A 16,261-nucleotide genomic window follows, 5' to 3' on the forward strand; every position below is an offset into this window, starting at 1 on the left:
ATATTGGCTTGAGATGTGTCTTGATGCAGCATGGTAGAGTAGTCGCTTATGGGTCCTGACAATTAAAACCTCATAAGCAAAAATACCTTATCCATGACTTAGAGTTGGTGGCCATTATCTTTGCCCTGAAGATATGGCGTCATTACCTGTCTGGTTAGATTTTCAAGATTTACACTAACCACAAGAGTTTGAAGTACATCTTCTCACAAAGGGAGTTAAACATGAGACAGAGAAACTGGATGGATCTTCTAAGGGACTATGACTGCAAGATCATCTATTATCCTAGTAGAGAAAATGTAGTCGCAGATGCATTAAGCATAAAAGAGTCTGTAGTGTTGGCCCAAACCATGGGCTCTAATTAGAAATTGATGGATACTATACACTCGCTTCGCCTTAGCTATAATGGCAAAGGCATCTATCTCGCTCAGGTCCGAGCTATGCCAGATCTCTTCATGAAAATTTGAGAAGCTCAATCCACAGACTCGGAACTCACCAAGAATATAGGTAAGTTCTCTTATGACAAATTTTCTAATTTTAGGATTTCAGATGATGGACTGTTTAGATTTTAGAACCAAATCTGGGTTCTCATTGCTGTAAGGGCAGATGTTCTCAAGACCACCCACGCTTCCAAGCTATCCATCCATCTTGGGAGTATCAAGATGTACTGAAACTTCAAGCGACAATATTGGTGGCTGGGAAAGAAGAAGAGCATAGTCAATCTGATGCCTCACTTGACAGAGAATTAAGGATGAATATCAAAGGCCTAACAGTTTGTTACAAGGTCTTCCGATCCTTAAATAGAAGTATGAGCATGTAACCATGAATTTGGTCATTGGATTACCCAGGACCTGTTATGGTCGGAACACTATTTGGGTCATCTTTGACAAACTAACCAAGACAGCTCATTTCCTACCTATCATAACCATTAACTCCACCAGCAAATTAGTCTGTCTATATGTTGATGAGTTTATTCAACTTCATGGTGTTCCCTTATCCATTGTATCTTATCGAGATTCTCGATTTACCTCCCACTTCTTGGACAGTTTTCATGAAGCTTTGGGGTCTAGATTGTATTTCAGCACTACTTAGCATCCCCAAACAGATGATCAGTCAGAACGTACAATCCAAACATTAGAAAATATGTTGCGTGCTTGCATCTTTAACTTTGGCGATAATTGGTATGAATATCTTCCCCTATGTGAATTTGCTTATAATAATAGTTATCATTCCAACATCAGCATGACTCCGTATGATTCATTGTACGGTAGGCCTTGCCATTCTCCTACCTATTAGAACGCAGTGGAGAACCAGTGCCATTTGGGACCAGACTTCATTCAAGAGACCATTGCAAAGGTCGCAATCATTCGTAAGAACTTAGTTACCATCTAGAGCCGTCAAAAAAGTTACACCGGCAATCGTAAGTGACTCTTGGAATTTGCCATGGGAGACTAAGTTTTCCTCAAAGTTTTTTCCTATAAGGGAAAGATGCGGTTTAAGAAAAGATGAAAGTTAAACTCTCGTTACGTGGGACCTTTTCAGATCATCGAGTGCATTAGACCCGTGGCATATTGTCTCGCTCTATCCCGAGAGTTTACAGGTTTACATGACGTCTTTCATATCTCAATGCTAAAGAGGTACCACTCTAACCCTTCTCATATCATTCCTCACGATGAGGTGCAAGTACAAGCCAACATGACTTATGAGGAAGTTCCCATAGAGATTCTTGGGTGGACCGACAAGGTCCTACGCAATAAAACGATTCCCATGGTGAAGATGTGATGACAGTATCATACCCTAAAAGAAACAACGTGGGAGCTAGAAAGCGAGATGAGGGAGAAGTATCCGGACTTGTTCAAGATAAATTTGGGGACCAAATTTTTTAAGGTGGGCGGATGTAACACCTCGCCTATCACTGTACTTAATTTATTTAAAAGACCCTATTTATTTGGGTTTTTACGCAGCATTGAACTCATTTAATTTACTTTTCAAATTATTATTGTAATTCATGAATTTATACCAATTTTATTTATTTTAGTTTATTTAAATTTTAATTAATTTTATCTTATTTTAAGTTTATTTGTTTATTTTTTAAAAAAAAATTAAAGTTTTAAAAAATAGAAAAACAGGAGAAAAATCTCGCAAGAAAGGGGAGCTACCCACACAGGCGCCTCCGCACTGTGCGTGTGCACGCAAGCACAGCTGGTGCGGGATGTGCGCATAGAGCGCACGATGCGGGGCTAGCTCCTGCGCGCGTCCTATCGCGCGCAGGTAGACCATCCACGTGTTACCTCACGCACAGACAAGTGCCGCATACTGTGCACGCGTTGTCCGCGCAGCAGGCCTGCGCGGATAGGCCCCTGTGCACCTAGGGCCTGTGCGCGTCCAGGCTAGCTCATGTGCACGCTGAGCGGGCCACTACCGCCTTGGGCAGTGCACCGTTGTCAACTTGGGCGACGCATCGCTGTCGCCAGCGAAGGAGATTTTCCTCCCTCGTTTTTCATGCCAAGCATATTTTTTCCTCTCTCTTCACCAAATTTTTCACTTAGTGCAAATCCGACAGCTCCCCATTTTCATAAATAGGGCCTTGCCTTTCCATTTTTTCCCACACTTCCATTCTTCCATCTTTCAAGAATTAGAAAGAGAGAGAGAGATCTAGAGATAGAAGAAAAGAAAGAAAAGAAGAATGACGTAGAAGAAATTATTAAGGTTTCGGTATAGTATTTTTTTAAACGTTTTAAGGGGTATTTTTAAATAAAAAATTATTAAATTAATAATTGTGATTTTACCTGTTTTGCATGCTTTTGTGTTTGTAGGTCTAATAAATAAGCTGAATTGTTCTTGATTTCAAGTATGTTATGTAAATTATAGACACTTGATGATTTGCATGTAATTAAAATAATATGAAACCGGTAAGATTACCTATAAAATAAAAAATAAAAAAAATTGTGAAATGAAGCATGAATGGTCTGAGTATGTATCTATATTGACATGCATAATGTATCGAGTGTCTCGTTAGTATGTATCTGCATTGACATGCATAATGCATCAAGTATCTCATTTGACTTTTTATCTCTGAGGGGTATCTGTTCCTCTAACCCCATCTGGGGTAACTGTTTCCCCCTCCCCCATCTGGTCTGGAAAGACGTAAGAGAATCACTCCCTGTGGATGACAGCGTACTCTCTAACGAAAGTGGTGATGCGAATATCTATTAGGTGTAACCTTTAGCTAAGTACTGTTGTGACTATAAAATATCTAATAGGACCACTATGGTTGGTACGACTATAATTGTAGATTTTACAATGGTTTGGGCAACAGGAAATCTGCATGAGCAAATTGCCATCATTTATATATGATCTGGTCATTCCACATGGGTAGTTGAAAATCTGTATCTACCTTCAGAAATGGAAGTCGTAACGACTTTGCGAAGCATGACATGAAAATATGAGAATTTTGTTGTTTATTTAATTTTCTTTATTATCTGGTATGATGTATGTATGTTTGATTATATTAACATAATATTTTTATCTAATAAATAAATTATTTTCATAATGTAATATAGGAATCTACGAAGTAGGCAAATAGTAAGTATTTATGTTAGAATAATTCACTTTTAAAATTTTACGATATTATTTAAATATTATTTTTCTTACTGAGCATATGGAACTCACTCTTTCCATGCTCCCTTGGATGAGCAAGAGAATGAGGAACCACTAGCTGACTTACCCATCGAAGTTTATAAAGATCCCGTGGATCCACAAAACTTGAGTGTATGATCGTTCCCGCACTCTGATGAGTCCAATAGTATAGTGAAAAAAGTGGTATTCTTTTATATTTTGACTTTGTATTTTGTCGCCACTTGGCCTCAGTTATACGTATATAATTGAAACTCATATATATTTATAAGGGATTTGTATTAATTAGTTCTGCTGTGTAAAATTTTATCATGCACTCGTTATTCTATTTCTATATCTAACATCCACATGCCTTAATTAGCATTTGGGATGTCACATGGACCCTAATAATAGCAGTAGATATTGATATCTCAGCACACTTTTAAATTTAAAAGAAGATCCTATTTTTACTGAAAAGTGGAAAACCAATCAAGAAAAATGATGATTTTAAAAAGTAGAAAGAAAATCGAGATCATATAGGAAAACCTTATATTCATGGGAGAAAACCCCTAATCCTCTTGCCCTTTAAATAAGAAGGGAAATATAAGAGAATGGCAGGCAAAAAGCAGCAGTAAACTTCGTCTTTCTGGACCATTCTTTCTCTTGAGTAGTCACAAAAACATCATGTTGTGTATTGAGCTCATCATGAGTTGTTAAACAAATATTCTTTCCAATTAAAGATTTAGTTGAAGTTTCATTTTGGGATTGTGAAATCTAACTATTTTTGTTTTTGTTTTTATTTAAACTTCAATATTTATATATCTATCTGCAAATGTTATCATTGTTATTTGTTGTTCGTTTAACATGGCTCATTAAGCATACAATAGAGTAGCATATTGCCATTCAAAACTCATAAATATGTAATTGTTTAAGTTGTCTTGATGTTGGTGGTGAATTATTCTAATACTAAGAGAATATATAATTTGCTTTGAATCAATCACATGGTCGAATTCATTAACTAGAATAAGGTCTTTCTAAATTTTAATATTGTTGATAAACTAAATTTTAGGAGTGTCTTTAGGGTTGTTTATTAACAAGAATTAACTAACGAGCGCCTCTTGATTAATATATTAAGAAAAAATTGATTGTCAGGCGTATCTCTGATAACTAGAACTAGTTTATTAAAGCTAACAAAAATTATTCTTGCATCAATGATCAATCTTGTAACTGGAATCAAAACTACTTTTCTACTTGAAATCTATTCCTAACTGTTTTAGTATCTTATTTATTTGCTGAAATTAATTTCTGTTTTCCCGTTTTAAGTTCTCTTGGTTCACTTTAATCAATCAAAACGAAAACCCCAAGTTTTGCTCTTGGTCATAAAGAAAAATTAGTTTTTAATTCCCTGGGAATTCGATTCTATTCGTCACTACTATAAATTCAAAATTATTGTTGGAGTAAGAAATTATTTTTGGTAGATTGGATATCCATCAATTATGTTTAATTAATTGTGTTATAAAATTAGTAATAAATGATAAAATAAAAAAAATTATGTAAACCTAAATAATATTAAATATATTTTAAAAATATTTTTCTAATAATTTAATTTATTCTAAAATATTTATTTTTAACTTAATTAAGTATTAAGTTGAAAACATTATTATTTAATTTTTACAATAAAATTATCTAAATAATTAATAACAAAATGTAAACTTATTAATAATAAATCACTATTATGTATTTAAAATATCATTATCAATCTTTCATTTCTACAATTCGAATCATTGTCAATCTATTAAAATTACCATTTCCCCGTGTTGAATGGGTTGCATCCTTTCAAGAACCGGACAGTTAATTTTAGTGGTCTCAGCCAATAACTAGAAATCTCGTCCACGTATAATCAGCGTCCCACGTGTCAGCCAAACAAACGTGCAACAAATAGCTCCCATGTCATTGCATGTACCGGATAATTTGGCGGCAAGCATCACCACCGCTTAAAATCCCATCGATTGCCAATTATTCATCAAATCCCTAATTTTCCCCAAGCGCTTTCTTTGATCAATAAATAATCCTCTTCTGGACCTTCACTTACCGGCTGTAGCAGGTAAAACCACTTTGACCCTCTGACCGCATATCTCCGAAGGCTAAGAACCTTAGGTTTTACTGCCACTTCCGGTCACGTTTATCTCTTCTGCGGTCGGTTCTGTCTTCGATATTATTCTCTCTTTCTCTCTCTCTGTTTATTCTGGTCCAAGTCTCCTTTCTCTCGTAAGAAGATCTTAGTTTGTTTTCTTCCTCGAAGGTATAGTCGTTTTTTTTTTTCTAGATCTATTTTGTTTCCTTTCCTCGTTTATATCTTTATCTTTTCCTACTTTCTCGTGATGATTAGCTTTTGGTCTGCCCGTTTGGTTGCTAAGAAAATTGAGCAGGGTGGAAATGTTTTTCTTTTTTTTTTTTGGGGTTAATTTTTGTATCCGTTATCTATTCGAAGTAACTTTTTGGGTCTGGAATGAGTGTAGAAGTCGTCGTACGGTAGTTAGAGAAGCTCTCTGTTGGTAAATAAGAATTTAGAAGATTACCACTCTGTTTTTCCCCTCTCTCTAGTTGTTGAGAGAACTCCAATTTCGAAAGCTCTACTTTCTTTTGTTGTAGTTTCTCGGTGGCCAAAGAGATATTAGCTTCTAGTCCTATGAGCTTAGATATGAGTGAATATTTTTCAAATTATTAGCAAAATTTTAGTTCTACTATTTGAGTTATTTTGTCTTCGATTGGTTTTGTTACAAATAACCGGGAATGACCTACATAACTAGCTTCGTTGTTGAATAGCTGCAGTTTCTGAATAATTTTGAGTGTGCAGGTGCTTCTCTTGTAACCATGAAGAATCCTAAGGGTAAGGGAGCAGCAAAGAACACTAAGGGAGCTCTGAAGCCAGTTGATGATAGGTTAGCCCATCATTTGATGCCTAAACTGTCCAGTTTCTCAGTTAATGATATGCTTTTTTAGTTACCAGCTGATCAAGAATATCATCCTATTGAGGTTTATTCTTTCCACTTATTGTTATTTTGTTTGGGTGTTTGAGGGTGACTGATAGACCACGAAGATGGTGGTGTAAACAAGTTGTGTTAATATCTTATGTGTTATGTACTCTTCGTTTTTCATGGATACAGCAATTAGTGGAATTTTATTTTGTTTGGGTGTTTGAGGGTGACCCTTAGACCACGAAGATGGTGGTGTAAACAAGTTGTGTTAATATCTTATGTGTTACGTACTCTTCGTTTTTCATGGATACAGCAATTACCAGAATTTTATTTTGACGGATCATATGTATATTTATTATTTTCAGAAAGGTAGGGAAGAGGAAAGCTCCTGTTGCAGCGAGTACGAAACGTGAAGCTAAGAGAGAGAAGAAGGCCAAGAAAGATCCTAATAAACCTAAGAGGCCTCCCAGTGCTTTCTTTGTGTTCTTGTATGCATTTTTGTGTTTCTTTTGGAGTTGTCAATTGCTTTAGTTCTGGGATTTGCTTCACTTTGAAGTTTGTATTTTGACTGAAGCCACATATGACAGGGAGGAATTTAGAACGACTTTCAAAAAAGAAAATCCTAACGTGAAGGCTGTGTCAGCAGTAAGCATCTGTGACTAAAATTAGCTTTCTATTTTCAAGTTTTGTGGAAAAGTAGAAGTAATTTTGTTTACTTGAATATTGTGAAGGTTGGGAAAGCAGGAGGAGAGAAATGGAAATCCATGACTGCTGCTGTAAGTTCTTAATAATGTCTCCATCTTTTATGCAATTTTTCTCCCCTTTGCTGCTTCAGAATATACTCGTATGGAACTTGACGAATCTATTTTTGTGTATAGAGAAACTTTTGTGCTAAGATATTATCAACATCATAACTTCTATTTTCTTTGAGAAATTGAATAGTTAAGATTTGTGTCCTGTGGATTATTGACATATTTTGCTACTTGGTCTGGAAAGGAAAAAGCTCCATATGAGGCCAAAGCTGCAAAAAAGAAGGCTGAATATGAGAAGCTTATGAATGCCTACAACAAGAAGCAGGTAAATAAATCATATGGGTCTTCTCCGTTACAAAGACATTTTTTTTTTTTGTGTTTTCAGGGCTTGACTTTTAATCACTTTGACAGAATGATCGTAGTGATGAATCAGATAGATCAAGATCTGAGGTGAATGATGAAGAGGATGAAGCAAGTGGAGAGGTATAATCATGCTAATATATTTGTGCTTCCATATTCCTGAATCTACCATGGGGCTGAATATGGTGCAGCGGCAACGCTGCTCCCAAAAGGACTTAAGAAAAGAAATTGGCTCAGCAAGTTAGACCAATCTTAGGTGTACCTTGGTGCATAATTTGCTGGTCAAGCTGTGATATAGTGTCGATAGTCAACAGATGATGTTAAGGGAAAACTTTTTTCTCCGCCCAAAAGTTCTAAGCAGTTGTTTCACTCTGTTTTGAACTTCCTCTGGTTGTTCAATCACTTTTACCAGTGTATTTCTGATAATGTCTCCCTTCCACCATCAAGATTATAGATTTGAGTCCGAATGTCTTTTTCTTGCAGGAGAAGGAAGATATGGAGAACGAGGTTGAAGATGGAGAAGATGAGGAGGAAGAAGATGAAGAGGACTGAAATCCGATAAATTTTGTTTCATGACTTGGCAAACACTATGGTTTGATCTAAGTGATAGATTTTGCATATGTTGACTTGTTAGATGAGCTATGGTGTTTGGTATTTTGGAATATAGCACATCAGCCTCATGCTGTGACACTGATATTTTGTTATACTTGGATATTCACCGCGGATATCTTCTGTAATTAAGTATTATAGCTAATATTCCATTAAAAAAAGCATTATAGCTTAGACGTGAGGTTTTCTCTTCTTTTCCACTTTGTTTTAGCTCTTTGAAGTTTTCTCTTGACTCACATAAGCCCAGATTACAGAGATACAAATTTGAACCAGCAGATTATACATAATCTAGAATATCATTAGATAATTCTAAGAATGGAACCTCTATACGCATAAATTTGGTAATGAGAAACTGTCCAACGAGGTGTACGTGCAGCCCATCACTATATACTTGAACCCATAAAAAATGCATCAAGCGCACAGTTTATATACAAATGACTGCTCCCTAAACAAACAAGGCTTCACTGGCAAGAAGGATCATATGAAACGAGCATTGGATCTGGTATGAGTGGCAGCTTATCAACGTACATGAAAAGCCGCTTCAGATTTTCCCTGGAGATTGAGGACAAGTCAACAATCTCGTTGTTGCAGGTGTAGATCCAGAGATCAGCTGAGTTTAGTCTTCTAAGGCTATCCCGGCAGAATGGGCATGATTGTGAATGTTCACGCCTATATGGAGCAAAGAACACAAGAATTTGATGTCAGGTTGAAGAGGACGCCATGGAAAATAAGATGAAATTGAAGTAGGCGCAATGAGGAACTTCTTAACTCTCTTCGATTCATATTAACTTCTTTTTAATGGAAAAAGAGACTTCAAAACAATAAATACCGATACAACTCTCTTCATTGCAGTTCTTTTTAATACAGATAAACACTTTAAAACATGATAAGTTATTTCATACTAGTTTATTGAAAAGGCCCTTTATCTGATTTTGGAATAGATGCACATTTTTCTTTTCCTGATTGTTGAAGCCTGCTACAATGAGCGCATAGCTCCAGTCAGGATGAAACCCGTTCTCTCTTCAAAAATGAGGGAAGCATCTTGGCTCCCTACTAAGGGCAACTTGTGTGTACTTCATAAATTAGAAATCTGAAAGAAGTACCTCCGGCATATAAGTCGTACCTCAAGCTCTGAATTACATTCACCCATCGTATCCCCCTGCAGTTGATTCAAATGCTGCAGAGGCAGCCTCTACTCTTGCAAGGCAGAGGCTGGGTTTGAATACTCACTACGTCTTAGGTACAATACCAGAATTACTGGAGGAAGAGAAAAAATGATGTATGATACTGGCAATTGTGTGCATGGTCCAAAGTCATGAGTATATTTACTAGTTTCCTAGGAAATTATGAAAGAGAGGATATGACCATAAGATGGTAGAATCCAGTATGATAATTTGTGAGACAGCTTACCAACTTCGGTAACATTTCATGCACATGCAATGGCCGCAATTTGGCAACACAACCTTTGTTCGAATCTCCATGCAAATGCTGCATTCTTGTTCCCTCTCTAGATCAATCTCGGAGAGCTTCCCTTTATCCACCTCATTTTTTCTTTTATACTTGGTCGCGCAAATTTCTTTCTGCTTTCTTTCTTCTACATCTGTTATTCCTTTTTGAAGTTGTAACAATGTGGGAAATATCACCCCTGTCCAAGAAAATTCATAAACAATATTTAAAAACGTTATATGTTTTAGAACAACAAAATGGACTGCTCAACTAAAATTAAGTGATCAAATCAATTCCAAGATGCAAGTCAAGCATTCTTGAGATCCAGAAGTGATCTGCACCAACTCTGGTTGATGGGTGTTTACCTTAATGCCCAAGAAATATAAAATAAACAAGAAGATTACACTAAAAATGCACAAGATGAAATTGTTAAATTTTCACGGACCATAGAAATCCTTTATGCTAGCTTTCCTTTCATGGACGGACATTGTGGTCTTCCCATCTGCATATGCCTATGGAAAAACATCAAACTGTTTCAATGCTTGATAAAGAAAAAGGAAAAGCCGATACTTTTACAAAAGATGCCCAGAAACAGATACAGGAGATTGCACTGAGAAATGGATTCAGAAAATACATAGACAACTAGCATTGTTAAAGAGATAATTGCATACTACCTTATATATAAGGATTCTAAGCAATCCCAAGGCCCCGGCTAAGTGACAATCAGTCCACTGGACAAGGAAAAGGAAAAAGTGAGCAGCTGGACTGTAGGATATTCTCATCTGAAGACAGGCACCATCATAGTCCCTTGGATGGTCAGATGCCCTGAAAACACAATGTAGTTTTGAGGAATAAAAAAGACTAATCGGGTATATGAACGAGGTGCATCCAGCTGTCATTTAATATATGTCAAACCTAAAAAATGTTTGTCAAATCTGGAACTTCATACTAGAAAGCTGGGGAATAAATGATTCAGGCAATTCATATATACAGACAATCAGAAAAATGAAACCAATTGCTAAGAATTGACCAAACAAAATTCTGGCATCCCTGCCACAAACAACTAGAAGGGTTATAGGGAACATTCTTAAAAGTGTAACAATCTTGCACCAAACATGTAATAGTTCACCATTTTGATGACAATGAAAGATAACCCATGGCTCTAGAAAATTTAAACAGGGAAGGAACTGGAGCTGAAGAGCAGCGCTTTCCCGTTTTTGGATTTACCAGAGAAAGTGTCTTCCTGGCCAGAGCCCACATAATTTTCAATGTTCTTACCAACTTTATAGTTAGTGGATCGTGTGTTTTCTCTGCACTTAATATGCAACCAGTAAACCAAGTAGAAAAAGGTTCAAATCCTGTTTAACAATTTCGAGAGACAAAGCCTTAAATGCAAACAAGAACTCCGGATCATATTGGTTCTCCAATGTGGATAGCTCCGACATATAGCACTATAAAATTATAGCATGCGCAGGACGAGAACACCACTAAAGAAAATGGAAATAAATTAGCAAGCAATCAATAAGAGAATACTCTTTGCTAAAATCAGAGAGCAAAAATTTTTGGTTCGTATTAAGAAGAAGAAGATTGCAGAGAATCAATGAATCACATTCTAGGTACTAGTGTTAAATATATATATATATATATATATATATTGTGTTAAATCTACATAAAGTGATATATGGAATATTTGCTAAGCCGAGATGAAAGAATGCTAAGAAATAAAAAGAAAAAAAAAATACTAATAATTAGTAAGAAAGCGGCATAAACTTAGGATGAAAACTTTTGCAGAACTCAAGACAATTAAAGGCGAGATCATTGCTTTCCTAAATCAGTTAAATTCAGCAATATAATAATTTTTTTAAAAAAAATTTAGAAAAGAAAAGTTGATCATGAACAAAGGAAAACATATACAAATAAACAAGAAAGAAGATGAAAAGGAATTTACAAGGAATTTGCGAAGTGAATATCAGCTTCAAGGGCCTTAAGAGAATCCTTGAATGATTTTCGCATTTTCTGCCTCCTGAGAAATTTCCAGAAATTGAAATTCCCATCCAAACAAAGCGCCTACCCCTCAACTGATTCCCATTTTGAAACAACCTCTAACAAGCCTTTCTGCTAAAACTCCAAAAACCCAAAAAACAAGAAGAACAAGAAAACAGAAAACCTGAATTTATTAATTTTCAAAAAGCCATTATGTACTTGAATGGAAATCTTTGTTACGGCAGATCGTCTCTGTGCACTTGACACTTTAGGAGAACGAGAAAGCTACTTTCAGGTATCGCGTAGAGCACACGTAATTACCATATTCCATAGAGTATAATCTGTGAGTTGAGTTTATTTAAACCAAGTTGAGTTGGAGGTGGAGGAAGATGAGTGAGTAGAATTACCAAAATACCCTCAAATATGCCCCCAAATCCATATCCTCAAATTTTTATTCCTAAACTCACCTGCCTGTGATGCAGTTGGGTCACAGAAAGAATCCATATGTCACGCTCATCCTAATAATAAACGCATAGAGAGGTGGCGATTAATGTGAGGATCTAAAGACACGTGGCAGCCTGAACGGTTTGATTAAATGCTGAGTCTCCAATTCGGTTCGGTGGTGAACTTAGCGTGTTCTGATTGGTAATCAAGGTGGACCCCGCACAGCGGCCCACCTGTGCGTTCCATGGAATTTTGTTTATATATATTTTTTTGTTTAATAAAAAAGAAAAAAGAAAAAAGAAATTATGGTTTTTAATTCGGATAATTAAAATTCATAATCTCAGAAGTTATTCATAATGGAAAATATTTTATACTACGAAACTCATCAGTTGGATTTCTTAGTAAAGAAGATTTTTTTTTTTTTTGGTACCAAAATCCAAATGATGAATACACAGCCGTTGCCAGTTTTACGAATTACGAGTTTGCGCGTCTCCGTAATTTTGTTTTTCATAAATAAAAAAAAAAAATTATTAAAATTTTAAAAATTTATTTCTCATTTTCAACGGTCAAGGTGGTGGTAATTTAATTATATATATAACTAGGATTATAATTATCTGAGAAATAGATGATAAATGAAGATACTGCAACCTTAATTAAATTAGGAGCTTAAAATAATTGATTTTAATTAATTTTAATTAGATGAATTAAGAAGAAGGTGACAATTGAAAAGATGGGTAACTCATTTAGTAATTTAATATTTTCCAAAACAAAAGGTGGTACGTCAATTTTATTGGAATCCAGAATCAATCAATGAATGTAGTTGGATTGGCAGATTTTTTTAATAAAATTACCAAATATTGTTTTTTTATCAAATATTTCTTACTTAAGTTTTTAACCATTTGGTAAAACAAGAGACAATGGGGTAAGTACAAAAATTTTTTGGTCAATCAAAGATGCCAGCAAGAAAGTACACCAGTAAATTTGAAGCAATCATTTGGTAGCCCAACTCAACTAAGAACAATAAAAAAAATAAATGAAAGCCAATTCCTTGTCCAAAAATAAAACAGGGCAATTTCATCATTTATGTTTTTAAGAGTAGAGATAAAAGGGTTTGGGTTAAGGATGAATTTTGGACTTAGGGTGTGATTCGTAAGAAATCGAAAATTATTAAACTCATACGTTTAACTATTTTTTTTTTTTTTTTTTTTTTTTTAAACACAGAATGTTCGATGGGTATGCTGAGAGATGTTGAAAGAATTAGAGATAAGACTGCTAAATACTTTTTGAGCTTTCAATTCTGAGCCTTAATGTTTATTATGGATGGAATGATTTTGAGAAAATTTTTGATATTTTAATTAATTTGTAAATATTTTGTACAGTGCAACACTCCCTTAGTGTTTATACTTTAAATATACTTCCTTCTTTATCTAAAAAAGAAAGAGTAGAGACAAAGGGACTCAGTGCAACACTCCTGTTGTTTTCTTCTCAGTACTAAGCCCAACCTCCTACATCCCTACTCAATTTTGTAACTAAATAAGAAATATCAGTGGCATTCTAAACACTTTGACATTTCCACACAAGAAAAAGAAAAAGAACAAAACATTACACAAATTCAATAATCAAACTTTGCAGTTCACTACATGTTCTTTTCTTGAACAAATATATACAAAGAGAGAATAGCATTGCAGCATGTTGATGAAAACAACTGAAGTTTTGGCATCATACACGTACAAGAAAATAATGGGCATGGTTACAACAAGTAATACTTCTTTCACATGGAATTCAGAACTCGAGTACAGTATCTTTGTAGTGCTTATGAAAATTAAAAGGAAAAAGAAAAAGAGACCTAATAGATTCAAAAAAAATTTTCATGTTGTTCCAAAAATGTCTTCAACCTTTCCTCAGTGCCTGCAGTCATGTTACAACAACCTCTGCATCTCTTAATAAGTTACACCTCCTAGATATCATGGTTTCAACAGTGGATTTTAAGCTTATAAATGATAAAGCTGATCTAGATCTCAAAAATCACTTAAAAAAAATAAGTTCCAAGCTATTAATTGAACAACTCTATGATCTAACACTAAACAACTTTAATTGCCCACCAATTTCATCCACCAAAACGTCTCTGCCTTTGCTGATATGATAACAATGTTTCTAAAATTCAGGTTCTCCAAAATCAGGCCAAAGCGACGTTGAAAAGAATAATTCAGTGTATGATAACTGCCATAACATGAAATTGCTGATTCTAAGTTCACCACTAGTCCGTATTAGTAGATCAGGGTGGGGTAAATCGGTACAATTTGTCTCTAGTTCCTCGTCAATCAAAGACTCATTGATGTCACTGGGTTCAATAAGTCCATCCTTCACCATCAATGCAATTCTTTGGCAAGCCTGGATAATGTTGTATCTTCCACTATAGCTAACTGCTATAATCAGCTGGAATTGGGTTTTGTTCTTTGTGGTCTCTTGCAAATTGATTATCAGTTCCTGTAGGGACAGCGGGAGCTCATAGATATCTCCAATTACTGAAATTCGATAGTTTTCCCTGTTATAAGCAAATAAATCATGTATGTTCATTGAAGTCTTCCTGTGAAGTTATCAAACTAGCCAATGATTGAGGACGCTTATATTTATGTCCTTTTTTCTAGCATAGTAACTGAAATTCGATAGTTTTCCCTGCTATAAGTAAACAAATCACGTATGTTCATTGAAGTCTTCCTGAGAAGTTATCATAGTAGCCAACGACTGAGGGTTCCTTCATTAAGAGTCTCTAAGCATCCTAGGTGCTTTGAACATCTTCTCCATCATAGAAGATACTTTTGTTCGTCCATATATCATCACACAGGAAAAAATCAAATTCCAAGTGATAAATTTAGAAACATCCAAAGGCATTCGTTACTGGAAGGGTAAACCTGCAGAAAACAAACCAAAGGGAGTAATTCTGCATCACATTCTTCAGTGGCTTTGTCTGGGTGTAGTATCATATGCAATATTCTTATTATGAGGTAAAGTTTATGGGTAACAAGGAACGCATCTTGAGTAAATTGTATAATGATTGGTGTCACTAACGGCAGCTTTAACATTAGAGCTCCTAACTTAACTTCGAATACTCCAACAATCTATATTCTTTTACAGATGACAATGCAACGCTTTGGGGTTAACCATTAACTTGAACAAGTAATCGAATGGGAAAATTCAATTCAGTAAAATTTGAATTATGTACCTCAAAAAGCTCTGCGTATCCTCCTCTAACACCCTTTCAAGTAAACTCATTAGAAACTCAACTTCCACCTGAAACACAACCGGAGCAATCATTAAACAAGAATATAAATGAAGGAATCACTTCAATACAAACACAAGAACACAAATAACTTCGACATTCCAATTCACTTCTCAATAATTAAAATAGTACCGCCAAGAAAAAGAAAAATTGGAAAAGATGAGGGAAAGAGCAGGAGACAGACCCAGGGCCGAAACCAATTATCTCTAGAGAATGCAAAAACGGTGAGAACCTTGATTCCCCATTTTAAACAGAGCTCCACGAGCACTCTCAGTGACCGAACACCGGCCTCGTAACCGCACCCCACTGCCAATCCCCGCGATAGAGCCCACCTCCTGCTCCCGTCCATGATCACCGCCACGCGTCTTGGCATCAACTCTCGCTGCAGACCGCGGGAAGTACATCTTTCTGAGACGAATTCTCGGTGCCGGGAAATCTCCCGTTGACGGCCTTCTCTTCACCACCTCCAATGACAGAATGCTCTCTCGCGGTGCAGAGAGGAGACCTGGGGGAGGTATTCAGCGAGGGCCCGTTGTAATGGGAAGCTCAAACTCTGATTCTGCACATGCTGATTTAATTTGACCTGGGGGGAGAGCGTAGTTTTGGTGATGATGATTGGAAAGAAAGTGGTTTCAACAGATAAAAGCATCGTTGCTGACACCTATGTTAGGGTTTCGGGAGTTGGGGTAGAAGAAAAGAAACTGCCGAGCTGGCGCTGTTACTGTTTTCTAAATGCACCGGTTTTGATTTTGCCGCGTTTAATTAAGCAAAAACGATGTCGTTTACGAAGTTTTTTT

General features: G+C 35.8%; 3 protein-coding genes across 4 annotated transcripts; 1 reads left to right on the forward strand and 2 right to left on the reverse strand.

Moving 5' to 3' along the window:
* Positions 1-5,613: 5,613 nt before the first annotated feature.
* On the forward strand, positions 5,614-8,492 carry HMGB1 (high mobility group B1). 2 transcript variants are annotated; one of them, XM_088209139.1, is made up of 8 exons: positions 5,614-5,716; positions 6,470-6,554; positions 6,956-7,078; positions 7,178-7,235; positions 7,322-7,366; positions 7,587-7,667; positions 7,754-7,825; positions 8,186-8,492. In XM_088209139.1, the coding sequence occupies exons 2-8, from the start codon at positions 6,487-6,489 to the stop codon at positions 8,252-8,254; spliced, it is 516 nt and encodes a 171-aa protein (XP_088065265.1). In that variant the 5' UTR covers positions 5,614-5,716; positions 6,470-6,486; the 3' UTR covers positions 8,255-8,492. The 2 variants fall into 2 exon arrangements, with proteins under 2 accessions (XP_088065265.1, XP_021906257.1); XM_022050565.2 differs by lacking the exon at positions 5,614-5,716 and adding an exon at positions 5,776-5,914.
* A 96-nt stretch (positions 8,493-8,588) lies between these two features.
* On the reverse strand, positions 8,589-11,919 carry AIRP2 (RING/U-box superfamily protein). Its single transcript, XM_022050563.2, has 5 exons — positions 11,706-11,919; positions 10,432-10,582; positions 10,203-10,269; positions 9,722-9,956; positions 8,589-8,980 (listed from the first exon to the last, which is right to left on the reverse strand). Exons 1-5 carry the CDS (start codon positions 11,768-11,770, stop codon positions 8,773-8,775), a joined length of 726 nt encoding a protein of 241 aa, XP_021906255.1. The 5' UTR covers positions 11,771-11,919; the 3' UTR covers positions 8,589-8,772.
* Positions 11,920-13,846: 1,927 nt separating this feature from the next.
* On the reverse strand, positions 13,847-16,257 carry LOC110820969 (cis-prenyltransferase 4, chloroplastic-like). Its single transcript, XM_088210018.1, is given in 4 exon segments — positions 13,847-14,344; positions 14,347-14,729; positions 15,408-15,475; positions 15,697-16,257. Coding segments are annotated over 4 exon segments (645 nt in total). The 5' UTR covers positions 15,838-16,257; the 3' UTR covers positions 13,847-14,291.
* Positions 16,258-16,261: the final 4 nt, after the last annotated feature.

This window comes from Carica papaya, chromosome 8 (genome assembly GCF_054855325.1).
Source record: "Carica papaya isolate Zhongbai chromosome 8, ASM5485532v1, whole genome shotgun sequence".
Lineage (NCBI taxonomy): Eukaryota > Viridiplantae > Streptophyta > Magnoliopsida > Brassicales > Caricaceae > Carica > Carica papaya.